The sequence below is a fragment of the Capsella rubella genome, unplaced genomic scaffold, assembly GCF_000375325.1.
Source record: "Capsella rubella cultivar Monte Gargano unplaced genomic scaffold, Caprub1_0 scaffold_6, whole genome shotgun sequence".
Lineage (NCBI taxonomy): Eukaryota > Viridiplantae > Streptophyta > Magnoliopsida > Brassicales > Brassicaceae > Capsella > Capsella rubella.
Genome location: NW_006238918.1, coordinates 7,352,460 through 7,376,200, shown reverse-complemented (window position 1 = coordinate 7,376,200; position 23,741 = coordinate 7,352,460). Strand labels below are relative to the sequence as shown.

At 36.0% G+C, this 23,741-nt stretch overlaps 10 protein-coding genes across 12 annotated transcripts; 5 read left to right on the top strand and 5 right to left on the bottom strand.

Moving 5' to 3' along the window:
* Positions 1 to 476: 476 nt before the first annotated feature.
* On the bottom strand, positions 477 to 2,575 carry LOC17882164. Its single transcript, XM_023779967.1, has 3 exons — positions 2,292 to 2,575; positions 1,886 to 2,191; positions 477 to 1,195 (listed from the first exon to the last, which is right to left on the bottom strand). The coding sequence occupies exons 1-3, from the start codon at positions 2,573 to 2,575 to the stop codon at positions 727 to 729; spliced, it is 1,059 nt and encodes a 352-aa protein (XP_023635735.1). The 3' UTR covers positions 477 to 726.
* A 694-nt stretch (positions 2,576 to 3,269) lies between these two features.
* Positions 3,270 to 3,937, top strand: LOC111829911. Its single transcript, XM_023779960.1, has 2 exons — positions 3,270 to 3,665; positions 3,842 to 3,937. Exons 1-2 carry the CDS (start codon positions 3,270 to 3,272, stop codon positions 3,935 to 3,937), a joined length of 492 nt encoding a protein of 163 aa, XP_023635728.1.
* Positions 3,938 to 4,471: 534 nt separating this feature from the next.
* On the bottom strand, positions 4,472 to 7,315 carry LOC17883999. Its single transcript, XM_023779959.1, has 3 exons — positions 6,954 to 7,315; positions 6,613 to 6,835; positions 4,472 to 4,939 (listed from the first exon to the last, which is right to left on the bottom strand). The coding sequence occupies exons 1-3, from the start codon at positions 7,262 to 7,264 to the stop codon at positions 4,472 to 4,474; spliced, it is 1,002 nt and encodes a 333-aa protein (XP_023635727.1). The 5' UTR covers positions 7,265 to 7,315.
* Positions 7,316 to 7,811: 496 nt separating this feature from the next.
* LOC17882811 lies at positions 7,812 to 8,715 on the bottom strand. The gene has a single exon (XM_006289545.2). It carries the CDS (start codon positions 8,642 to 8,644, stop codon positions 7,928 to 7,930), a length of 717 nt encoding a protein of 238 aa, XP_006289607.2. The 5' UTR covers positions 8,645 to 8,715; the 3' UTR covers positions 7,812 to 7,927.
* A 607-nt stretch (positions 8,716 to 9,322) lies between these two features.
* LOC17882161 lies at positions 9,323 to 10,075 on the top strand. Its single transcript, XM_023781678.1, has one exon. The coding sequence runs from the start codon at positions 9,389 to 9,391 to the stop codon at positions 10,034 to 10,036; it is 648 nt and encodes a 215-aa protein (XP_023637446.1). The 5' UTR covers positions 9,323 to 9,388; the 3' UTR covers positions 10,037 to 10,075.
* Positions 10,076 to 10,762: 687 nt separating this feature from the next.
* On the bottom strand, positions 10,763 to 13,313 carry LOC17881968. The gene is made up of 3 exons (XM_023779958.1): positions 12,988 to 13,313; positions 12,558 to 12,877; positions 10,763 to 11,229 (listed from the first exon to the last, which is right to left on the bottom strand). Exons 1-3 carry the CDS (start codon positions 13,311 to 13,313, stop codon positions 10,763 to 10,765), a joined length of 1,113 nt encoding a protein of 370 aa, XP_023635726.1.
* Positions 13,314 to 13,669: 356 nt separating this feature from the next.
* LOC17883752 lies at positions 13,670 to 15,529 on the bottom strand. The gene is made up of 4 exons (XM_023781783.1): positions 15,240 to 15,529; positions 14,847 to 15,149; positions 14,416 to 14,423; positions 13,670 to 14,196 (listed from the first exon to the last, which is right to left on the bottom strand). The coding sequence occupies exons 1-4, from the start codon at positions 15,527 to 15,529 to the stop codon at positions 13,757 to 13,759; spliced, it is 1,041 nt and encodes a 346-aa protein (XP_023637551.1). The 3' UTR covers positions 13,670 to 13,756.
* Positions 15,530 to 16,343: 814 nt separating this feature from the next.
* Positions 16,344 to 18,124, top strand: LOC17882883 (apoptosis-inducing factor 2). 2 transcript variants are annotated; one of them, XM_023780863.1, is made up of 5 exons: positions 16,344 to 16,359; positions 16,570 to 16,665; positions 16,754 to 17,010; positions 17,142 to 17,593; positions 17,673 to 18,124. In XM_023780863.1, the coding sequence occupies exons 3-5, from the start codon at positions 16,794 to 16,796 to the stop codon at positions 17,934 to 17,936; spliced, it is 933 nt and encodes a 310-aa protein (XP_023636631.1). In that variant the 5' UTR covers positions 16,344 to 16,359; positions 16,570 to 16,665; positions 16,754 to 16,793; the 3' UTR covers positions 17,937 to 18,124. The 2 variants fall into 2 exon arrangements, with proteins under 2 accessions (XP_023636631.1, XP_006288013.1); XM_006287951.2 differs by lacking the exon at positions 16,344 to 16,359 and having other exon boundaries at positions 16,399 to 16,665.
* Positions 18,125 to 18,262: 138 nt separating this feature from the next.
* Positions 18,263 to 20,937, top strand: LOC17881622 (GPI mannosyltransferase 1). The gene is made up of 5 exons (XM_006287674.2): positions 18,263 to 18,463; positions 18,652 to 18,915; positions 19,047 to 19,229; positions 19,745 to 20,289; positions 20,420 to 20,937. Exons 1-5 carry the CDS (start codon positions 18,421 to 18,423, stop codon positions 20,732 to 20,734), a joined length of 1,350 nt encoding a protein of 449 aa, XP_006287736.1. The 5' UTR covers positions 18,263 to 18,420; the 3' UTR covers positions 20,735 to 20,937.
* A 396-nt stretch (positions 20,938 to 21,333) lies between these two features.
* Positions 21,334 to 23,736, top strand: LOC17881325 (coiled-coil domain-containing protein R3HCC1L). 2 transcript variants are annotated; one of them, XM_023780583.1, is made up of 7 exons: positions 21,334 to 21,757; positions 21,841 to 21,932; positions 22,019 to 22,072; positions 22,149 to 22,391; positions 22,524 to 22,685; positions 22,974 to 23,063; positions 23,298 to 23,736. In XM_023780583.1, exons 1-7 carry the CDS (start codon positions 21,441 to 21,443, stop codon positions 23,486 to 23,488), a joined length of 1,149 nt encoding a protein of 382 aa, XP_023636351.1. In that variant the 5' UTR covers positions 21,334 to 21,440; the 3' UTR covers positions 23,489 to 23,736. The 2 variants fall into 2 exon arrangements, with proteins under 2 accessions (XP_023636351.1, XP_023636352.1); XM_023780584.1 differs by having other exon boundaries at positions 21,341 to 21,757; positions 21,856 to 21,932.
* The last annotated feature ends 5 nt before the right edge of the window (positions 23,737 to 23,741 follow it).

The following is a 23,741-nucleotide window of genomic DNA, read 5'->3' as shown; positions in this document are numbered from 1 at the left end:
AGACAAGAAGGGGATCATGGTTGATTAAATGTACAATAATTTCTATTGATCTCTTTTGTTTTTATTTTTCTTTAAAACTTTATGTGTTGAGATTGTTATGATATTTTGGGAATATTATTTATCAAGAAACACAATAAAAAGATATAAATTGATGTACCAAACTGTATGATATATCCTTCCTTTTTGAAAATTTTAACTTAACTTTTCTTTTATGAAACTTAACTAGAAATTTCAACAGAAAATAGATGGTTTTCATTTTTTAAGAGATCAACTTACAGAAAACTTAACATATATGAATAGTCATATAACTTATACATAAGCCATGTTCTTTTAAAAATCGTGCGATTCTCATAGCGGCTGATTTTATGTAAGAACTGATTCTCAAATCTCCTTTATTTCTTCTTCATCTTCTCTATATTCTATGGCACGACTAAAATTTTGATAATTTTAGAATCGCTGGAGAAAACAGCAATGCAACCCAACTCTTAATTTGGAAGAGGAGATAGTTGCAGAGTTTCAATTGCCATTGTTGAAGTTTACAATTCATCTTCTTCTCTAACTAACTGTTTTAATTAATTTACGATTATACCCTAGAGATGCTTATAGTTACACAATGTTTAAAAAAAATAAAAATAAACACAAAACTCAGATTTTAGAAATCGGTCGCTGCTCTAGTCGGTAAAAAAAAATAACCTAAAAGCCAAGAAATAGAGATCATAGCAATATTCATGATGATGGGAGAGAATAAGCCAAGCTTTTCTGGTATTTATAATCACACCGTCTCATATTTCCAAGCAACGATCCCACCACCACCTTTCCTGCCGGATCCGTCGTGAATTTAACCGGAATATCTGGACAAAAAGCCATCATAAAAGCGGTTACATCTCCAGCATTTGTGTTCACCGTAGACACAATCTCAACCCTAAAATCCCAAATAACGTCGCCATTAACTTCCGGCATCACCACCTTCTCGAAAACGACATTTGTTCTGTCTCCGGCGACAAGTTGTCCGAAAGAACCAGACGAATGAGACGATGAATTGGAGATGACTTTGTCGCCTCGGAGTAAACGCGAGTTGAGTGTCAGTAGAGAGACTTTGCAGTCAGTGACTGGACTCCTCGCAACGAAACCGACGCTCCAATCAGCGGCGGAAGCGTCTGCGTTTGAGATGGAGATGGAATTGGCAAAAAGCTCCACGTAACAATTGTTGCGTTTAGGATCACCTATAAAACTTAGACTGACAAAAAGGAACGAGATAACAATGGTCATAAAATAAAAAGCGCAGCAAAAAAATGGAGTAACGTCGATGGGCCTGCTTTTAGGGTCACATTGACCACGTTGGTGAAGGAAGCCACAATAGGCACATTCAGAATTTGCCATCCCTTAGTATTTCTCCTAATGAAAACGAACACAACTTATATATAGTTAGGGGTTTAGTAACAAGTTTTAAATGTTTGGATTCTAAAGCAAAAAAAAAAAACTAAGTTTAATAGTAGAAATTAAAAGCATTCAAATGAAGCTAAAAAATCAAAAGTCAGTTAACGTGTTAAAAGGAAATTAAAAGTCAAAACTACTTCTTAAAATTTTTAACACTAGAAAAGATGATATCTAAACTACTTTTTTTTCGTTGAAGAAAATCGTAACTACTTAAGAAATCACATATGTCAACACACTTGCAATCGAAACGTCTTAAGAATCGAGTTTTTTTTTTTTTCTTCTTCTTATAAAGATATAATAAAATTTATACGATTGTATGGAAGAAAAGAGATCTGAATTAATATATAGACGAATAACAAAAAAAATGAAACAAGAAGATAATTGAAACAAGGAAGAAAGCCTAAATTAAACAATTTTTGAACCGTCTAAACTATACTCTAGGTCTTGTTTCAATTTTGTGAAAGAAGAGTAGCATTGAATCTTGTCGACGTTCTCATGGTTCCTGGCCAGATTATAACAACTTATATCAACATGTCCAGCGTCAGGTTCATCCTCATAGTAACCATGATGCTTAGCCCTTAATTTGATATCTAGTTGTTTGAAAATGTCGTCGTTCGGATTACCCTCTGCAACGAAATCCACTGAGAAAGCCGTGTGACTCCGAGACTTACGTGCGTGAGAAGTACTTAAAACGGCTGCGTTTAAAGGACCAAGCCTCACGGCAGTTTCATCGTCTCCGTAGTAGATTGTATAGCTGCATGACCCGATCCAAAAACAAAAAAAAATGTCATTGCTTCGAGCATTAACATGTGAACAAATTAAATATAATTAATCTTCTCGTTAGACGAGAGTACCTAGAGGTAGGGTTCTTGACGAGAAAATGAACGTGCCATGTGGCAGAGGATGGTGAGACGGCGATGGATTGGATGGTGAATATGGCGTCGCAGTGAACATTGTCGATGACGTGAGGGATATATGCCATTATGGCGATGACAGTCAATATACCGCTGCAAAGGGGTATAATGGCAACACTATGTTCCATGAGAGTGGCGTTACGATCATTCTCTGCCGGTATAGTAACTATTGGTCGTAACCACCATCTACCAAGAGAAGAAGGAGAGGCTGATGACGGTGCCATTGGCTCGGTGCAAGATTTTTTTTTGTTTTTTTGGTTCGCTCTTTGTTTTTCTCGTCATCGTTAACCTTATCGTTAGTTATAGAAGAGGGTGGGAGTGTGGGACTTGGGAGCATCGTTTTACAAATTTACAGTAATTTCGTTTGATCTCACCAACCAAAAAATTTCTTACGATATTACGGGGATATTATTATGTAAACAAGAACTGAATTATGTGATCATTTTGAGAAGAAATTATTTTTTTTCTATTAGTTTTCTTAACATATCAAATTTATCAATTCATCTAAATTTACTAAAATTTAGAAAATATACCTTAGTAAAATTGATATTCTTTGAAAGAAAAAAAAAACCACTAAGACAGATATTTGTAAATGCAATTAAAAATGAAAAATATATAGGGTTTGGACAGTATACATAATTTTTTTTTCATGTTTGAAAACGTAATTCTGCTGAATACATAATATACTATTTGGTCCATTTCACAAAAACTTGCGGTGAATAGATTTTAACTTTTTAAATAATTTTTTTGTTGTTTTAAAAATAGTTAGTATTTCTATTCAGCTTTAATGTTTTGCTGTTTTACTTGTTCTGCTATATATTTTATAATTCAACTACATTGTGTTATTCAGCTGCTATTGTTAATCAGTCAATCCCATAATGTTTTTGGAGACTCCAGCAAAATAGTCAAGGATCTTCAATGTGGAAGCAACTGCTCAAACTTAGAGACATTGCTAAAACTTTCCTCTCTTGCAAAATTGGCGATGGAACTTCGTGCTCCTTCTGGTTTGATAATTGGACACCCTTTGGTGATCTAATTACTTTCTTGGGGCCAGAGGCACATCGACGAATGGGGCTCCCTTTAGACTCAACAGTGGCCAAGGCTCGTTCTACCAATGGATGGATTTTCAGGGGTGCACGCACTAACAATGCTCAGCTCCTCCTTTCCCATCTCGCTGAGATTGATATTCAACTGGATGTTAAAGACATCTACTTATGGGCAAAGCCGAATGGAGAGCCTCAACAGCGCTTCAACTTCTATGACACTTGGGTTCTTTGTAAGGCCCCTTCTCAGGAGGTTAGCTGGCACAAGCAGGTCTGGTTTTCTGTAGCTATCCCAAAATACTCGTTCATAATGTGGTTGTGCTGTCTAGATAGAATGCCAACTCTCTCAAGACTGAGAAATTGGGGAATTGTGGAGGATGACAGGTGTTTCCTTTGTGAAATTTATTTTGAAACAAGGGATCACTTATTCCTTACTTGTCCTTATAGCCACGATTTATGGAGATGGTGCTTGGAAAAAATGAGAATTCCATTCACAAGGCTCACTACTTGGGAACGCCTCCTCATGTGGCTGCGATCGCCTAACTCTGATGAAAAAATGGCTTCTATGAAACTCATCGTCGCTCAAGAAGTGATCTACACCTTATGGCATGAGAGAAATGCGCGCATCTATACCAACATCCGCACTCCGGTTGAAGGTTTGTTCCTCCCTCTTGATAGGAGAATTCGTAACACTTGTCTGGCGAGAATCGACATCCCAAGGCTTCAAGCCTTGCTCGCAATTTGGTTTCGAAATCTCTCTATCTAGCTCTATTTTCTGCTTTCTCATTAAAGTCCTTGTACCGGGTTTGTTCATCCCGTGTTTCGTTGTTGCTATGGCACCTATTACCTAAACTATGTAATCGATTATTTATATAAAACCAGAAATTTTATTTAAAAAAATAATCTTTACCATAAAATATGGAAACAGTAAAACCACATGATTATAACTTTGAGAGAAATGAAAAAGAATAAAGTTATCGATTATGATTAATAATAACATGCATGCATGCCATTTTGAACTTATAATAAAGAATAAATAACACACAGGCAACAACACTCGTAAATAGAAATCATAGATTATCGCAGATAAGCAAAGCTTTGCTGGTATATATAATCACACCGTCTCATGTTTCCGAGCAAAGATCCCACCACTTCCCCCGCCGCCTGATCCGTCGTGAATTTCACCGGAATATTTGAACAAGCCGCCAGCAAAAAACCGTTTAAATATCTAACATTTGTATTAATCGCAAACATAATCTCAACCTGAGAATCCCAAATGACGTCGCCGCCAATAACCCCCGGCGTAACCACTTTCTTGAAAATGGCTTCCGTTTTGTCTCCGGCGACGGAAAAATCCGACGAGGGAGATGATGAGTTGGAGATAACTTCGCCCCGTCGGACCAAACGCGATTTGAGTGTATGGAGAGAGAGTTTACAGCCGGTGACTGGACTCATGGCAACGAAACCGATCGTCCAATCAGCGGCGGAAACGTTTGCGTTTGCGTTTGCGTTTGAGACGGAAACGGAATTGGCAAAAAGCTCTACGTAACAACGTCGCCTTGGGTCAATTAGTACTCCAAGAAGAAGACTAATGAGAAACAAAATGAAGAAGTAACCAATCACAGAAAAGTAACAAGTGCAGCAATAATGTGGAGTAATGTCGTCCGAGGGCACGCCGGAGTCGGATGGTGCGGCTGAAGTTTGGGGATTACATCGGCCAGGTCGGTGAATGAGGCCACAATAGGTACAACTAGATATTGACATTACTTATTAAGGTTTTAAGACGTGATCGATCTAGTGAAACAAAATAACAAGTTAGTATATATATATATATATATACGTTCAGCCTTTGTTTTTTTCTATAATATATAAACCATAAATGTCTGTTTAGCTACTTCAGTAATATTTTGATCCTAGAGAGCGAATCTACTGGATATCTTTTTTTTCTTCGATTTTTTTGGCTCAATCTAAGGAATTTCTATTGGACTTGTGGCCTTATTTTTCTAAATAGAGTTAAGTAGATTTTTTTTTTCTTTATTATTAATTTTAGAGTTAAGTAGATTTATCAAATAAGAAACTGTCTCTCACTCTCTCTCTTCATTTTTTTCCTTTTTTCAATTCTTTTATTAATGATAAAATCGTCCTCACCCTATTGATGGAGTTGCTCAAAAACCATCTCCTAGTTATTTTTTTTGGATATCTAAATTTTTTATATAATTTATTTTGATGTTATTTAATTATGAATGTCTTCAAAGTTCAAAGTGTGTAAAAAAATCTTTATAAAAATTATTTATTTGTAATATAATGTTATAAAGATATCTTTATTTTAATGTTACATAACTAGACACTTTTCCCTATCTTAAATAGAAAATAATTTGAATACTATATAATTTAATTTCATTATTAATATTAACTTAATAAATATATGGTTTTAAATTCTTAATACTCACCTTATACAATATTTAATGTCAAGTAATTTTGATGATAAATCATATACTTAAATTTACAATTACATAAATTTTCACAGCAATATTTTAAAAAAAACTATGGTAAATTTATTACTAAAGTTTTTTATCCCCTACATTATTCTAAATAAATACGAAAACTATAACATAAGAAAAACAAATAAAAACCAAAGTTGCAAGAGACGATCAAAATTATAGCTCACGGCAAGCTTTTACTCGCACACCTACAAATCAGTTAATTAAGGCTACATCGGTGACAAAGTCATCACGGGAGAATAGGAACTTTATTAGGAGAGGAGACACTGTAAGTCTGTAACAGTGAACCACACAAAGACTAAGGAACGAAACAATAAAAATTATATTGAATCATCCTTCTCTTAAATGGATTTTTTTTTTTCTAGCAAGATTGTATTTGTTCGATGGAATAATACGTTAACAGTATTTTTTTTTTCAATCTTTACCTTGGATAAATGCGATAATTAAATTCTCAAATATTTATAAATCCAACATCTTGTTTTAATGCTCTTCTCTTAAAGTAAACAAATTGGTAAATCTTACAGAAATCAAATATTTTTGAAAGAACATAAACAAGATCTTGAGTAAATAACATGAAAACACACATGAAAAGGCAATGGCTTATTAATTGTTAGAAGGACTGCCATACAAAATCTTCAATTTTGTGAAAGAAGAGTGACAATGAATCTTCTCAACGTTCTCATTGTTTCGGGTTATATTATGGCAACTTATCTCAATATGTCCAGCGTTATTATAGCCGTCTCTGTAACTCAAATACTTGGCTTTTAATTTGATGTATAATTTTTCTAAAACGACGTCGTTTGGATTACCCTGGGCAACGAAGTCCACTGAGAAAGCCGTGTCACTTGGGGACTTAGGTTCGTGATAAGTAGTTAAAACGGCAGCGCTTAAGGCACCGAGACTCACGGCAGTTTCATCCTTTTCGTAGTAGATAGAATACCTGCAAGACCATAGACAGACGAAGCCATAGTAATTGCTTCGAGCATCAGATTCATATGTGACAAAGATATGGGAACAAGTGAAAATATATTTAATATATGTTGGACCGGTGAAAATACCTAGAGCTAGGGTTCTTGACGAGAAAATCAACATGCCATGTGGCAGAGGATGGAGAGACGGCGATGGCTTGGATGGTGAATTTGGCGTCGCATTGAGCACTGTCGACGACTTGATACAGAATTCGCATTACGGCGACGATGGTGAATATTGCGGCGAATACTGGTGTAACGGAAACCGTAGTTTCAAAGCAAGTGGCTTCACGATCGTACGTTGTCGGCAGACTCACTATTGGTCGTGACCACCATCCAACACGAGGAGGAGGGGTGCCAGAGAACGGTGGAATTGAATATTCGTTGTTTTGGGAAGCCATTCGTATGTTCGATCTCTCTCTCTTTCCGTTTGGCTGGTTTGGAGAGGAAACAAATGTTAGCCTAATTGTTGATTAAAGAGACAAGAAGGGGATCATGGTTGATTAAATGTACAATAATTAAAATTTATCTCTTTTGTTTTTATCTTTCTTTAAAATTTATATATGTGTTGATTTTAATATGATATTTTGAGACTATTATTAATTTAGAAAACACAAAAAAGAGATGAATTATGTACAAATTTTATAAATATATCCTTGCCTTTTTAACAATGTTTTTTCCTAAAACTTAACTATATAAATTTCAACAGACGGAAATTAAATCTCTATATTTGCTGTATACAAATAAGGAACTCTATATTTATTTATTTTTAATTTGTTTTGAGGAAAATTAAAAATAAGGAGCAATTTAGAAAAATATAGATTGTTTGTACTTTTTAAGAGACCACTACTTACCAAAAACTTAACATGCATATATGAATAGTCATAAAACTTATACATAGTTTTTTTTTTTCTTTTTTGCAGCAATCTGACGAGTTTATATCCTCAATAAAAAAGTTGAAAATTCGAGTGCCATCTTTTGTCAAGTATCTGAACTGACCAAACACGTAAATCACAACAACAACAAAAAAAAACATAACTAAATACACGGCCATGGAGTAAAGTCTAAAAGAATGCCTCGGTATACTTCGTCTGGACTAGATACTCACACGGCCTCATATATCCGATCAACGATCCTTGAACATTTCCAGCCGTATCTGCCGTGAAATTTACCGGTATATCGCGGCAAGTCACGATCAAGAAACCATTTCCATTATCGGATCGACCGTTTATCTTAACGCTGGTTAAGACTTCGACACGGAGATCCCAAACCACGGCGTTTCGGGGCGTTGCAACCGTTTTGAAAACGGCGTAAGGAAGCGGTACATCGTTGATTTTTCCCTTTACGAGTAAACCGAAAGAATCAGGAGCGGATGACTCGGAGATCAGCTTGTCGCCGCGGAGGAGACGCGATTTGTATGTGTGGAGAGATCCTTTACATCCATTAGCTGGATTCCTAGTAGTAAACCCGACGTTCCAATCAGCGGTTGCGTTTGTGTTTGAGGCGTTTGAGACGGAGAATGAGTCAGCAAAGACCTCCAAGTAACAAGTCCCTTTCAGGTTGTTCACTGGAATTACCATAACCATATAAACGACGAGGAACAGTCCAAACATTGTGAGAGTTTGTAGGAGGTACAAAACGCAAAAGGAGGCTGGTGTAAGCTTCAACGCTCTTTCTCTGTTGTCACCGTTTGCGTTTGCGGTTGGGGCTGTTGAATATAGGATGTGGCATTGGCAGTGTCTGCTCCTTAGACCACAAGAAGTACAAAGAGACCTTGTCATCTGGATTGTAATTTTTTCGTGAAGATACGTAACCGGTTTAAGGATTTTAACCTACTATATAGCTAGCTGTATCCGACCCTCTATATATATATATCACAAGAGCACCTCCAATGGTGATTTATAAGGTGTGTTAAAGTAAATGTTGGTCTAAAAATTAGGATTTGTATCCTAAATAAGACACATTTGTCATCTTAAGACACATTTGTCATCTTAAGACACCATGACATGGTCAATTTATATTGGTCGGGATAAAAAATGAATAAATAAATATTTTAATTAAAAATGTATAAATTTTTTTTTTTAAATGAATAATCTAGATTTGTATTATGTTTAAAATATGTAAATATCTTTTTAAATGAATAAAATATTTTTTAAATGAATAATTAAGATTTGTATTATGTTTTAAAAATGTATAAATATTTTAAAAATGAATAATTTAGATTTTATTATGTTTTAAAATGCATAAATACTATTTTTTAGACACCTATACTAGATATCTCCATTGGATAGGTAATCACTTAAAAATGTTCAAAAATCAAATATACATAAAAATTAATAATTAATTGTTTTAGACACCCTTAATAGGTGTCACTATTGAAGATGCTAACCAACTTTCATATTTGACTCACAAAATCTTGCAAGAAATAGGAAAAAAAAAAAGTGTTCTTAAAATATAAATCAATCAAATAGATTAAAGCTTTTAGATCACATCAAAATAGTTCTTCATTAACAAGAAAAAGGGAAATGGAAATCAGGCCGCTGCAGGAAATAGAGACCGGATACCCAATGCCACCGTCCACCGCCGCAGATCCTCCTCCTCCTTCACGGTGGTGGACACAAGTACATTCTTTATACCTTCGTCGTAAAGAACTCACTAAAGAAGAGATAGATACTATATTATGGAAACCCTATTTGTGCGCCGCCTTGACAGTCGTCGCGGGTATGTTCACCTTCATCTTCGTCTACAAACTTTTCTGCCAGGTCAACTTCACCGTCGAATCCATCTCCGTTACCCCGTCCTCTTCCGCCACGTTGCTGCACTTGGATTTCCTCGCGAGTAACCCGAGCTCGTTTTGTCCTATCAACTACGATGGAGACGACGTGTACGCCAAGCTAGGTTCCTTAAACGCCGCTGTTTTGAGAACCTCTCGCAAGAGTTCGAGTGGTGGTCAGACGAGTTTCTCGGTGGATTTAGCTATGCCGGCTACGGAGAGAGATCAAAGAGTTTTTGAATTGGACATGAGACTTAGTGCGAAGAAGATAAGTCCTGCGTTAGGAGATGAATATGGACATATCGATATCAGGTGTCGTAATCTGACCATCGGTAATCAGAAGACTAAGTGCCATTCCAAAGACTTGGATAAAATTGTAAACCTTTATTTATTGAATTAGGAACTCTTCTTGCTTTTCTGTTTACTATTCCGTTTCATATATACTATGGATTTCTTTTAATCCTCTCTTTTATTTATTTATTTATTATTGCAAGTGTTTTTTGTTTCTTATAAGACCAACATTATAACGAAAATCTTACTTGATCTTAGCTATTTTAAACTTTTTTTTTTTGTGATTTATCTAAATGCTAATTACACTTCTTTTTGCTAAGATAAGATCTTGCATAAGATCAAAATTGAGTAAAATTGAGTGGTAAGATCTTACTTCATCTTAGCTATTTTAACTTTTTCTTTTTGTGATTTAACTAAATGATAAATACACTTCTTTTGCTAAGATAAGATCTTGCATAAGATCAAAATTGAGTAAAATTGAGTGGTAAGATCTTACTTGATCTTAGCTATTTTAAACTTTTTTTTTGTGATTTAACTAAATGATAAATACACTTCTTTAACTAAGATAGGATCCATCATTTTTTCATTGTTAGCATAATTGTAACGGTATGACTTGCCATGTCTGTGAATGAGGCCACAAGAACTTGCATGTTGCATTATGTAACACTACTGATGAAAACAATTTAAATCACAAAATCAAAACAGAGATAACACAAAAATTGAGGAAACAAAGGACTCCAAGACTTTAACATCCCATCTTATTTTATAAAAAAAAAAAAAAATCAAAACAAGAAACCAAGCCAACAACATATAGATCGATCTTTCCAAAAAATAATTAACCACTAATATAACTTGAATAATCCAAGTGACGCCGGAATTTATACTCGCACCGTCTCATATTTCCAAGCAACGATCCCATCACCTTCCCCGTCGAGTCCGTCGTGAATTTCACCGGAATATCAGGGCAAGTCGCCATAAGAAAACCGTTTCCATATATAGCATCTGTCTTCACTCCGGACACAAACTCAACCCTAAAATTCCATATCACGTCACCAATAACTTCCGACATTATCACCTTCCCGAAAACTACATTTGTTTTGTCCGCAGCCACATATTTTCCGAAAATATCCGCAGGTGATGAACTGGAGATAACTTGGTTGCCACGGAGTAGACGAGACTTAAGCGAATGTAGAGAGATCTTACAGTCGGTGACTGGACTCTTCGCAACGAAACTGATCATCCAATCAGCACCAGAAACGTTTGCGTTTGCGTTTGCGTTTGAGACGGAGACGGAATTGGCAAAAAGCTCCATGTAACAATTTTCTTTGGTGATATCTAATAAAGCAAAGAAAACCAGAAGGCAGGTAGCTACACCACCGTAACCAAAGTACGTATTGCAGCAATAAGCTGGAGTAATATCGATGGCCTCACCGGAGACGGTGGTTGAAGTTTGCAGGCGACATTGGCTAGGTCGGTGAGAGAGGCCACAAGAGTTACATTGAGAATTTGACATTGTGGAAGATTGACAAACACTTCCTGATGAAAGAAACAACAACTTATCTAGTAGCTAGGGATTAGTAACTAGAATATATGTCTCTGTTTTATATTTGACCCTTCAATTTTTGTTTCTTTCTAATTAATATGCCATATTTTTTTCAAATACTTGAGGACTGTTTTGAACTTTTGATTCGAAAACAAATCTACGGGAAAATCTTTCCCTCTGTTTTGTTTGCTCAATCTAAGGGAAAGCTACCGCCGACTACAGGTAAGCTTATTCTAATATAGTAAATAATATATATTTTTAACTATGAATTTTAGCCTTTTAGGTAATAAAGAAAGTCTAAATTACTAGGTTCAAAAATGTTTAATTGATATTGAACTAGTTTTCCTTTTGTATTTTTGGGTACTTAAATTTTGGAATTTAGTTAATTTTTATTTAAAATGATAATAACAATATTTTAAATAAATAAGAAAAGGTCGTTGAATGAGAAACCAGATTATAGGGATTTTTTTTTTTTTTTTTTTTTTAAATGTTACGAACTACTTCTACTTAACATAATTATAATTAAAATAATAATAAAAAAAACTAGTTATTTGAAAACTGTTAAAGAAGTTTCCCACAAAATAACTAGTTTTTCCTATTTTTTGGGAAACTTCCTTGAATGTCTACTACAAAATAACTAGTAAGTGGGGTTTTTTTTTTCAAGTTTTGAAGTTTTGATAAAAAAAAAAAATTTCTAAATTAGTTTCCCAACAAAGTAGGTAATATAGATTTTCAAACATTTAACCCATTTTAAAAGAAAAGCCATAATCCTCTATATTGTAGTTTCTTCTCAACTTAAGTTTTTCTTTTCGGACTTTAAATTTTATCTTTCTTTTATTTTCGAAAATCTGTAATGGTGAGAGCGATCGATGAAGAAGTTCGGAACTTATAAATTTATTACGATACAATAGTTTAAACGTTTGAATAAATATTCACTTTCGATTCAAAAAAAAAAGTTTAAACGTTACATGGAAGGAAAAAAAAAACATTTTAATTAATAAAGTAGTAACAAAAGAAAAGAAGAAAGAAAAGAAGAATCTGATGAGAGCATACTAGTTATAATTATAAATATCATAACTATTTAATCCCAAAATCTTCTGTTTCGTGAAAGAAGAGTGGCACTGAATCTCCTCAACGTTATCATAGCTTAGGGCTAGATTACGACACTTTATGTCAACATAACCAGCGTGATTGAAAAAGTGAATAATGTGAACCTTATATGCCGCACTTAGTTTGATATTTAGCTCTTTCGAAACGACCGCGTCGTTTGGATTATCCTCAGCAACGAAATCCACTGAGAAAGCCGTGTGACTTGGCGACTTACGTTCGTGATAAGTACTTAAAACGGCTGCGTTTGAGGAACCTAGCCTCACCCCAGTTTCATCGCCTCCATAGTAAATAGAATACCTTCAAAACCATACACAAGTAGCCATTTGCTTCGAGCATCTCAGAATTAATATATATATATGACAAAACGTATAAGTTTAATATTCATTGGAGCACTGGTCTATAGATACCTGGGGTTAGGGTTGTGGACGAGAAAAGTAACGTGCCAAGTGGCGGAGGAGGGAGAGAAGGCGATGGATTGGATTGAGAATTTGGTGTGGCAGTGAGCATTTTCGATGAAGCAGTGAATATATACTAGTACGGCAATGAAGGTGAACAGTATTCCGAAAAAGGGTGTAACTAAAGCCGTAGCTTCCTTCCAAGTGGCTTTACGATCATTTGGTGCTGGGTAAGTCGCTATTGGTCGTGACCACCATCCACAAATAGACGAAAGAGTGGCTGAGGACGGTGGCACTGGATATCCGATCACTACTTCCGGTATGGTTTGGGAAGCCATTATTGTTTCTTCTTCTTCTTCTTGTGTTAAGTTTGGAGAGGAAAGAATTTTAAAGACAGAAGAGGAGCAAGGGTTACCAAATTATTATTATCATTTCGATTGATTCCAATTCTTTTTCTTTGCTTCTTTATTTATTATATTTAAATTGTTGATGAGAAAGTTTGTTATGATATTTCCGGGTATTTATTACTTATTTACAAACACAATAAAAATTTTAATTATTTAATACATATATAATAATATGTTCAAAAAATTTAACCCCATATTGTATGATTTTAAACTAATATTTAGAATATATAGCTAGTGGCACATATCGAGTCTTCTTTGATCAAAGACTAAATGATATAATAAAACAAAAATAATAATGCCGAGAAATAAAAATAATAATAATCTAAAGCCAACAAAAAAAAAAGAAAAATAGATTCGAAGTCGGAGAGAACTAACTAAGCCAACTTATAATCACACCGTCTCACGTTCCCAAGCAACGATCCTTTCACTTTCCCGGTCAGATCCGTCGTGAATTTCACCGGAATAGCGGGACAAGCAGCCACCAAAAAGTCAATGAAATCTTGAGAACCTATATAAGTTGCCAACATAACCTCATCAACCCGAATATTCCAAATCACGCCACGTCCATTAATAGCTTCCGACAAAACCACCTTCTCGAAAACGACATGTGTTTTGTCTCCCTTGCTTAAATAATCCGACGAGGAGGGAGTTGATGATGAATTGGAGATAACATCGATGCCTCTAAGTAAACGCGAATTGAGTGCATGTATAGAGATTTTACAGCCGCTGACTGGACTCCTCGCAACGAAACCAACCCGTAAATCAGCGGTTGAAACGTTTGCGTTTGAGACGGAGACGGAATCGGCAAAAAGCTCTATGTAACAATCTGATTTTACGGGAAATTTGGCAAGAAATACACCGTAGAGATAAAGAAAGAAGAATAAACCAACGATAGAAAAGTAAAAAGTGCAGCACCAAGCTGGAGTAATATCCTCGCCGTCGCCGGAACGTGTGGTTGAAGTTTGACGTTGGCATTGTCCACGTTGGTGAACGAGGCCACAAGAAGTACATTGAGAACTTGACATTGTGGAACGTTTAATGCTTCGTGATGAAAAAGATAACAACTTAATATATGCATAACATATGAAGTACTTATTTTATATTATACCACGTTTAATTTGTTTAGATATATACGTGAATAATTTTCTTTCTCCAAGCAATTCTAACTGATATATTTTCTCTTTTCCGGCTTAATCTATAAGAGAAATCTAACTGATATATTTTCTCTTTTGTTTATCCACTCTAGTAAATTAATATTAACAAATACGTAGTTTGTAATTTAAATACTTATACGGTATAATAATTGTAACCAGATGTTAAAATAAATAAATAATAATAATATAGTTCACTATTGTATATGGATGAGAGAAAAAAATGATCTCGATCTTCTCGAGTAACCAATAACAGTAAAAAAAAAACATATCTCATGCAAAGGAGGCCTAGTCTTCTAGCAAGGGCTTCAACTTTGTGAAAGAAGTGTGACATTGGATGTTCTTAACGTTATCATGGATTCGGGTTAGATTATGACACCTAATATGAATATGTCCAGCGATATCAGAGTAGGCACGGTAATAACTCAAATGCTTAGCCCTTAATTTGATATCTAAATCTTCTGAAACAACGTCGTTTGGATTTCCCTCGGCAACGAAATCCACAGAGAAAGCCGTGTGACGTGGAGACTTTCGTGCGTAAAAAGTATTTATAACGGCAGCGTTTAAGGCACCAAGACTCACGGCAGTTTCATCGCCTCCGTAGTAGATAGAATACCTAAAAAGACCATATAGAAGATATATATATCAATATACCACTTGTGATTAATACATTGAATATTCATTGGAGTTGGATACGTATACAAACCTGGAGCTAGGGTTTTTGACGAGGAACTCAACGTGCCATGTGTCAGATGAAGGAGAGACGGCGATGGATTGGATTGAGAACTTGGCGTCGCATTGAGCATTGTCAAGGAGAAAGAAATATACCATTAGGGCGATGATGGTGAATATACCGCCGCAACATGGTGTTAAGCAAACTGCTCTTTCCTTGAAAGTGGCTTTACGATCATGACTTGCCGGCATGGTCACTATTGGCTGTGACCACCATCTACGACGAGGAGGAAGAGAGGTGTAGGCATTGGTTTCGAATTCCATTCTTTTTTTTGGCTTTCTTTGTGTTGGGACGAAAGATTTTATGTTAACCTAATATTTTTCGTTGATAACTAATATACAGTACAACATATTTCGATTAAAATTTCTCTCTTCTTTTTTTTTTATAAAAAAAATCTTAAAATTTGATGTGATGATATATATAAGAGTATTTGGTGAACAAAAAAAAGATATATATATATATATATATATATCTATATATATATATATTGATATGTTGATCATATGTACAGAAAGTTTTTTTTTTTTCTACACTAAAATATTGTTATATTATTGTTATGTTTACAGTATATCAAGTTAATTTATCCACAAAATTAATTTTATCTCTTAACTTAGACCATGTTTATCGGTTATCGTCATTCACCAGATTTTTTTTATTTTTTTTTTCTTTTTTTGTTTTATTTTTATGTTTCTTTTTTTTTAAAGAAAATCAATCACGGGCCGGCACGTGTCAGTGGGGCCTATGATTAGTGAAAAAAGAGGCACGCTGATGCATGTGCCCTTACCAAAAACTTAACATAAACGTCCCAAAAAAAGTAAAAATCAACGTCCCTTGATGACAAAAAAAAAAAAAAAAAACGTCCCAATAATTGAGATAACTTCGGCCCAATCTTATGAATTCAAAGGCTTAATAAGTGAGATGGCTAATCCTTCGGTCCAATAAGTTTAACTCAAAGGCCCAATGATGTTATTTCAAGGAAAAAAACAAAAAAAATTGAAAAATTTGCGATCTTCCGAATTCCGCCATTGACGTATTCGATGATGTAAGCTTCAAAATGAAGCTCCACATGATTCTTCTTCTTCTTCGTCTTCAGGTATCTGAAGTCACTAAACACGTCAATCACAAATTCCTTTACCTCTCTGACAACCTTACTACAAAGCTTCTATCTCTATATATATATATGGACTCTTCAAATCAATTTGGAAGAAGAAGAAACATAAAGAAGAACATTCAAAAAAAAATCTTAGATTTGTTTTAAGTTTATTTGGAGCTTCAAATTGATACAAATGGAACCTGGGTCTAGACAGGGTAAGAGAGTGGTGGTGATCGGCGGCGGTATCGCCGGCTCACTGGCCGCGAAATTGCTTCAGTCCGATGCTGACGTAACCCTCATCGATCCGTAAGTTTCTTTCACCAAATTCTTAAAAACATCATTTTTATTATCCTTCGTTTTGGTCTTAAAAGCTCAAAACTTGGGTTGAGATCAGGAAGGAGTACTTTGAGATTACATGGGCTAGTTTGAGATCAATGGTGGAGCCTAAGTTTGCTGAGAGAACTGTTATTAACCATAAGAGTTACTTGAAACAAGGCCGTGTTGTAACTTCTCCGGCGATCGGTATTACAGAGAGTGATGTAATCACTCAAGATGGATCTGTGATTGGCTATGATTATCTTGTGATTGCTACAGGTCACAATGACTTGTTCCCTAAAACTAGACAAGAGAAGCTGTCACATTACCAAGCTGGTATGAATCTTACTCCTGAAATATGTTCCCTTAGGCAATGCTGATTTCTGTTGATATTGAGATTGTGAGTGAAGATATTTGGTTTGTTCTTTAGTATCATTCACAACATCTGATGGTCTATTTGGTTGCAGAATATGAAAAGATTAAAGCTTCTGAATCAGTTCTGATTGTTGGTGGAGGTCCATCTGGTGTGGAGCTAGCTGCAGAAATCGCTGTTGATTTCCCGGAAAAGAAGGTCACTCTGGTTCACAAAGGACCAAGATTGCTTGAATTTGTTGGACAAAAAGCTGCTGACAAAGCATCTGACTGGTTAGAATCAAAGAAAGTGGAAGTGATATTGAACCAATCTGTGGATTTGAGTTCAGCTTCAGATGGAAACAAAACATACCGGACTTCTGGAGGCGAAACTATACACGCAGATTGCCATTTCCTCTGCGTTGGGAAACCTCTGTCTTCACAATGGCTCAATGGAACTGTACTGAAAGATAGCTTGGATGGTAAAGGAAGGGTCATGGTTGACGAGTACTTGCGGATTAGGGGTCAAAGCAATGTATTCGCCATTGGAGATATCACTAATATCCCTGTAAGTACATGATTACATGAGGTATTTACATAGATTGTTGGTTAGTGTCTTGTTTTGATTATATGAATCTGAATTACAGGAGATGAAACAAGGATATATAGCAGAGAGTCATGCTAATGTGGCTGTGAAGAACATAAAGGTAATGATGTCAGGTGGGAAAAAGAAGATGTCAACATACAAGCCCGGTTCAGAGATGGCTATTGTATCTTTAGGAAGAAAGGACTCTGTGGCTCAGTTCCCGTTTGTTACAGTTGTTGGTTGCCTCCCTGGTTTGATCAAGTCGAAGGATCTATTTGTTGGGAAGACGAGGAAGACAAGAGGATTAAATCCTAAACTTGTTTAAGGTTGAGTCCGGTAGTGTGTTTCAGGTTTCATCTTGAGAGTTGCTTTTGTGCAAGATGTAATCATGTTTGTGTTGATCTCATTGTTTCAGTGTGTAGTGAGTGTTGGTTTGCTTATGTTGTTGTGTATCTCATGTATAAGTAATCTATAAATAATAAAGTGGTTTTATTTCAAAAATAAATAAATAATAAAGTGGTGTACAAAGTTCCAAATTTCACTAGCATTCCAAATTTTCTTCCTTAGATGAACTAAACCGAAAAATTAAATGGAGAACCGGAATTCATACACAAACCAGGGAAAAGCCAAATTAAAACCATTTTAGTTCAAAACCTTCGGCGTTCAGTGTTCTGTTTTTGTAGGTTGGATCGGAGATCTCCGGGCGGAGAAGAGAAGCATACACCGGCGACTTCAGTTATAACCGTAAGAGAGGTATGCGATTGAGACTTTTATGAGTCACGGTTTGAAGATTCAGAGAAGATAACGATATGGCTCGTGGTTCAGAGAACACTGATGATGAACCACCGAAATGTATGTACTTTGTTCCTCTCAATGTTTCCTTTCTCTTTTTTAGGATCTACAATAAGCTTTAAGATGCATTGAATTAGTCTGTTCCATTAAGTTGATTAGGATAAGTAATTGCTTACTAGGATCGTGGAGCTGTTGAACTTTGGGCACTTCAGAATATAAATTTGGGGTTTTGAATTTTGACTTTGTAGGGATGAGTTTCCGTTCTCTGATCGTATTCTCCATGTTTTTGCGAGTCTTCTTGATTGTCTATGGAGAATGGCAAGATGCTCACATGGAGGTCCGGTACACTGATGTTGATTACATTGTTTTTTCTGATGCTGCTTCGTTGATGGCATCTGGCGAATCTCCTTACAAGAGAACCACATACCGCTACTCGCCTTTGCTCGCCCTTCTTCTGACTCCTAATTCCTTCTTTCATCGGTCATTTGGAAAGTTTCTCTTCTCAGCTTCCGGTATGAAAAATTCGTCGAGTTCATCATTCTTTTGTTTATTATGTCATAATGATTGTAAAAGTTCAAACTTTTTTTGTTCAATTGATCAGTTTCGTTCTTCGGCCGTTTTGAATATTGTTTTTATGTTTCAGATTTGTTGGTAGGCTGGTTTATCCATACTATTTTGAAAGAACGTAAGGTGCCTGAGAAGATATGTACATATTCTGTAATGGTTTGGCTTCTCAATCCGTTTACATTTACCATTGGAACCAGAGGGAACTGTGAACCCGTTGTTTGTGCCATGATATTATGGATCTTTATCTCTCTTATGCGAGGTAGACACTTTCTTTGAGACGACTAGTGAACTCTTTCTCTGTAAATGTCTATTAAGTTTGCTGCTTTTACTTATGTTTTGATACCCTGAATTAAGTTCCATGAACTAATTTATTTCAATTCAGTTCGTATTGGTGTATCTTTCACATTAGGTGATTATAACAGTAATATAATAGATGTGGTTGATAACCTGCTGAAGAGAAAATAGGATTCATTTTGCCTCTGTATTATGGTCTTCTTTATAAACTGTATTAGATAGAGAGGTACAGATTGGGCCATGTTGAGTATTTGGGAAGAGGTTTGAGGACTCTATATCAATACTCTTAAGTAGATTTGGTTTTCTATTCCGATCTCTGTGTTCTAGTCTTCTATTATAATGTTGTTCATCATTCTTCACAGAAGTAAGTATAGATATTATTATATGCAATTCTCCTTTCATGTTCTTATTACCGGAATATTCAGTTTGTTAATCTGTCAAACTAATGACACAACAGCAACTATACGTTCTGTTTTGTAGGTAATTTGTCACAAGCTGCATTTTGGTACGGGCTTGTTGTACATTTCAGGGTCTATCCTATTATCTATGCTTTACCGATCATCCTAGTTCTCGATCCCAAAATATTTAGATCTGGTCAGAAGCCGCTTATTGAGGATTGGAATACCAGTCAGGCCAAGACACCTACCAGCAACACGGAGAAAAAAACATTCCTATTCAGTCTCTTTACTGCCTTGAAAAGTTTATTTTCCAGGGAGAGAATCATGTTTGCTTTGGTATCCGGGGGAGTTTTTTTAGCTTGTAATGCTGTTTCCTTTTATTTCTATGGACAAGAGTTCCTGCACGAGGCTCTCTTATATCATCTGACTCGCACAGATCCAAGGCACAACTTCTCCATCTACTTCTATCACATATATCTTCACTATGAGGGCCAGTTTTCAGCTTTGGAGAAGCTTATCTCGTTCTTACCTCAGTTTACAGTACAGTTTGCTCTAGTCTTCTGCTTCTGGCAGGATCTTGTTTTCTGCATCTTTCTCCAAACCGTTGCATTTGTGGCTTTCAACAAGGTATTTAATGCATCTCTCTATCCTCATTTCTGTTCAATAAAGTCTTCAGTTGTTCAATTCTTATGCATACCTCAGCGGGCTAAAAACTTCTCGTTTTGATCTACTATTTTATCGGCCCATTTGTCTGTAGGTAATAACAGCGCAATACTTTGTGTGGTTCTATTGCCTGCTACCCTTAATTCTACCATGGAGCCGAATGAAGCTGAAATGGGAAGGCTTGTTATGCATCATTATCTGGATTGGAGCTCAGACACATTGGCTTTTATGGGGATACATGCTCGAGTTCAAGGGCTTTAACGTCTTCTTACAGCTATGGGTGGCGAGTTTACTTTTTCTGGCAGCAAACACCTTTGTCCTCGTCAAAATCATACAGCGCCATCGATTCTCGCCTCTCTTCAGACGATATGAATCCTCCTCACCAAAGCATGTTAAGAAACTTGACTGAGACTAATCAAAAGGTATTTTATTTATTGGTCATTACCATCTACTAAGACCTTGGTGTTTATGGCATTTGTATATGATCCATGATCTGCAAATTTTGTTGGTGTATGTTTTTTGTTTGATATGTATTCTAAGGTTCTTTAGGATTTCTCAAAAGTAGTATATGGAGGAATTGAAATGGCAATTTAATTAAAACCATTGTTGGAGCTTGCTTGTCCTCAGATTCCTTGTACAAGAGAAACTGAAAAGAGCTGTATAAAACACAACAGGTCTCTTATACTAATTTCGGGTTGGAATCAGCAGGCCACAAAAGTATCATCATTGAAAGCCAACAACACTTTTTACAATTGTCTAGATGTAAGATGCAAACTTTTCATATGACATTCCAGGATTTAAATACAACAAGTGGAAACTAAATTACTACTCATGAAAAAGAGGTCAATCTGTCTCAGAAAAGCTCGAATTTGGAATTATGGATTCAGTGTCATTTACAATTGCAAGGTAGCAAAATTTATTTGGACAGCCTTTGAATTGAGTGATGCAGTTCTTTTTTTTTTAACCTAATTTTTATAACATGTTTTTAAAATTTCAAATTGATTACGACATAAGATATATAAGAAGAAGCAAGCACAGAATCATCATCGCTTACTAATTCGTGTGGATACGTGTGAGCATTTTTCTGAAAGCGTCAGACTCGCTGAGACCTAACTATGGAGACCACACGGCCAAGCGAAGGAGACAAAACAAGCGAACCAAATTGGAGCGAGCGAGTGGAGGATCTCGTAGCAGCCGGAGATGTCACGGCGGCGATCTCGTTTCTCGACTCTCTGGTGACCAATCTCCAGTCGCGAATCGGTTCTTCCTCCGCCGGCGAGAGAACGGAGTTTGGGCTTCAGTTAGCTGCCGCTCTCACCCAATTGGCGGATCTCTACTCTTCTCAGGGACTTTCCCTTAAATCCGATGAGCTTCGAACTCGTTCTTCCCTCATTAAGCAACGTGCTCTCGATTGTGATCTTGCTTCTTCAAGGTACTACGAATTAGGGAGAGATATGAGTAATGTGTTTAGGGGAATTTGAAAGCTTGGAAATTGTATGGTTTCATCCATCTTAGGGTTTATAATTGCAGAGGTTCCGGTGATGTAGAGAATCAAATTATTGCTTCCAATGGACTCAAGTCTGACTCAAATGTCTCACCTGCTGATGGTTGTTCATCTATAGTGTTCATTGTTTTCTATCTGATTTTCGCTTTTTTTACGCTGTTACTGATCGATTTCCGTGGACATATCAAGGGAAAACAAAGGATACAACAAAAGCCGTCAGCAATAATGATTCTTCAGATGATGGTATGTTACATTTGTTGTTGGATATCAGATTGTTCATTGTCATGAAATCATTTATGGATTACATGATGTTGTGCAGACTGGGAAGCACTTGCAGATCTTGAACCTAGTAAATTACTTCCCGTAGAAGAGTTGCCTGAAATATCAAAGCTTTCGGTTGAAGAACCTAAAGTTCAAGGACCTAAGAGACGTGGACGGGGAACTTTTACTTATAATAGGGATGCGATGTACAGTGATCGAGACTTTTCTGAGTCGAGGTTTGATGATTCAGAAGATAATGATACATCTCATGATTCACAGAAGATTGATGAAGCACTGAAGTGTAAGTCGTTACTCTCAATATCTCCTTTCTGTTTTTGGATTGTAGTATCTGTAACAACCATAATTTGTATGTTAAATTAATTTGATTAGGATTTAGCACAGTTCCTTAATTCCTTTCTGCTTTTAAATGCAGCCAAGTATGGCACACGCCATGTCCTCGTACTTGCTGGTTTTTCTCCAAGTTTAAGAACTACTGATTTGGAGAAGCTATTTAAAGACTTCAAAGATAGTGGACTTATCATTCGTTGGGTCAATGATACAACAGCACTTGCAGTCTTCAAAACCCCTTCAGCTGGTATAGATATTTAATTTGATTTTCATCATACACCCCTGATTAACTAGTAAGAATTTAAGTTTTATCCCACCAAGCATTAGAATTTCCCTGTTCTGATGTGTTGTGTTATTAGATATTGCATTGGACTTGGTATTGGGTTGAACTACATAAAATGTACAGCCTAGTTTAGTAGGTTTAGTATCCGGCTAAAGATGTAACTTCTGCCTTTGTTGCTAATCAAGTTTACAAACAGATTAGATCTACTCCTGTACAGTTAACTCTTGATGTGTGTTTTGATATTTAATACAGCTCTAGAGGCGTGCAACCATGTTCAATGTTCATTCACCGTACGTGTTCTCGGTGATCACGATTCTCTTCTGGGCTCGATTTCTGGAAAAGGTAATCCACTTACTTATTTTTGTCTTTCATGGTTTTGCAGAATTATTCCCTCTTGTAATCAGAAATAAGTTTCACCCGATAAAATCTTTCTAGTTTCTTTCACTTCTATATGTCACAAGATTATGAACGTTATAACACATCAATCATCCTTAATCCGCTTGATCAACCAGTGTAATTTCTGAAACACCAAAACACAGTATGTGTAACTATGTTATCTTAAATGAACAACTTCAGATTTGGAACCGCCGTCTCAAAGACCAAAGACATCAGCGAGAACAGCTCAACGATTGATTGCTCACAGCATGGGATTGAAGCTACCAACATCTGGATTCGGATCTAAAGAGCTAAGAGACCAAGAAGCTGCCAGGAAAAATCGGATTGTCTCCAGACAGAAACAAAGGGAAGATGCTTGGGGAGATGACTGACAAATAACCAAAAAGTTTGGTTTGCTCATTTTTCAGGCTTTACGGGGTCTATATTTTGTGTCTGCTTATTGGTATATACAACCTCAATCCCACTTGAGTGATCCTTATAAGCATTTACTAGTGTGTGTGTAGTTTTTTGTGTACCAAATGAAATTGTTTGAAAGCTTTTAACGGAAATGGGATCGAAACCGGTTATTATAATATCATCCAAAGATCAAGAATCTCCTGGTTTATAGAGGGGCATTAATGTATA

Coding starts and splice junctions, on each gene's coding strand:
- LOC17882164 (XM_023779967.1), bottom strand. CDS start 2,575: ATGGCACCGTCATCAGCCTCTCCTTCTTCTCTTGGTAGATGGTGGTTA. Junction 2,192..2,291: donor GTCAAGAACCCTACCTCTAG/GTACTCTCGTCT, acceptor CGGGTCATGCAG/CTATACAATCTACTACGGAG. Junction 1,196..1,885: donor TCTTCTTTCACAAAATTGAA/ACAAGACCTAGA, acceptor CAATTGTTACGT/GGAGCTTTTTGCCAATTCCA.
- LOC111829911 (XM_023779960.1), top strand. CDS start 3,270: ATGTGGAAGCAACTGCTCAAACTTAGAGACATTGCTAAAACTTTCCTC. Junction 3,666..3,841: donor AGGTTAGCTGGCACAAGCAG/GTCTGGTTTTCT, acceptor TTGTCCTTATAG/CCACGATTTATGGAGATGGT.
- LOC17883999 (XM_023779959.1), bottom strand. CDS start 7,264: ATGGCTTCCCAAAACAACGAATATTCAATTCCACCGTTCTCTGGCACC. Junction 6,836..6,953: donor GTCAAGAACCCTAGCTCTAG/GTATTTTCACCG, acceptor ATGGTCTTGCAG/GTATTCTATCTACTACGAAA. Junction 4,940..6,612: donor GCTATAATAACGCTGGACAT/ATTGAGATAAGT, acceptor CGACGTTGTTAC/GTAGAGCTTTTTGCCAATTC.
- LOC17882811 (XM_006289545.2), bottom strand. CDS start 8,644: ATGACAAGGTCTCTTTGTACTTCTTGTGGTCTAAGGAGCAGACACTGC.
- LOC17882161 (XM_023781678.1), top strand. CDS start 9,389: ATGGAAATCAGGCCGCTGCAGGAAATAGAGACCGGATACCCAATGCCA.
- LOC17881968 (XM_023779958.1), bottom strand. CDS start 13,313: ATGGCTTCCCAAACCATACCGGAAGTAGTGATCGGATATCCAGTGCCA. Junction 12,878..12,987: donor GTCCACAACCCTAACCCCAG/GTATCTATAGAC, acceptor ATGGTTTTGAAG/GTATTCTATTTACTATGGAG. Junction 11,230..12,557: donor CACGAAACAGAAGATTTTGG/GATTAAATAGTT, acceptor ACATGGAGCTTT/TTGCCAATTCCGTCTCCGTC.
- LOC17883752 (XM_023781783.1), bottom strand. CDS start 15,529: ATGGAATTCGAAACCAATGCCTACACCTCTCTTCCTCCTCGTCGTAGA. Junction 15,150..15,239: donor GTCAAAAACCCTAGCTCCAG/GTTTGTATACGT, acceptor TGGTCTTTTTAG/GTATTCTATCTACTACGGAG.
- LOC17882883 (XM_006287951.2), top strand. CDS start 16,553: ATGGAACCTGGGTCTAGACAGGGTAAGAGAGTGGTGGTGATCGGCGGC. Junction 17,011..17,141: donor GCTGTCACATTACCAAGCTG/GTATGAATCTTA, acceptor ATTTGGTTGCAG/AATATGAAAAGATTAAAGCT. Junction 17,594..17,672: donor GAGATATCACTAATATCCCT/GTAAGTACATGA, acceptor TCTGAATTACAG/GAGATGAAACAAGGATATAT.
- LOC17881622 (XM_006287674.2), top strand. CDS start 18,421: ATGGCTCGTGGTTCAGAGAACACTGATGATGAACCACCGAAAT. Junction 18,464..18,651: donor TGATGATGAACCACCGAAAT/GTATGTACTTTG, acceptor TTGACTTTGTAG/GGATGAGTTTCCGTTCTCTG. Junction 19,230..19,744: donor CTTTATCTCTCTTATGCGAG/GTAGACACTTTC, acceptor TCTGTTTTGTAG/GTAATTTGTCACAAGCTGCA.
- LOC17881325 (XM_023780583.1), top strand. CDS start 21,441: ATGGAGACCACACGGCCAAGCGAAGGAGACAAAACAAGCGAACCAAAT. Junction 21,933..22,018: donor AAATGTCTCACCTGCTGATG/GTTGTTCATCTA, acceptor GGACATATCAAG/GGAAAACAAAGGATACAACA. Junction 22,073..22,148: donor TAATGATTCTTCAGATGATG/GTATGTTACATT, acceptor GATGTTGTGCAG/ACTGGGAAGCACTTGCAGAT.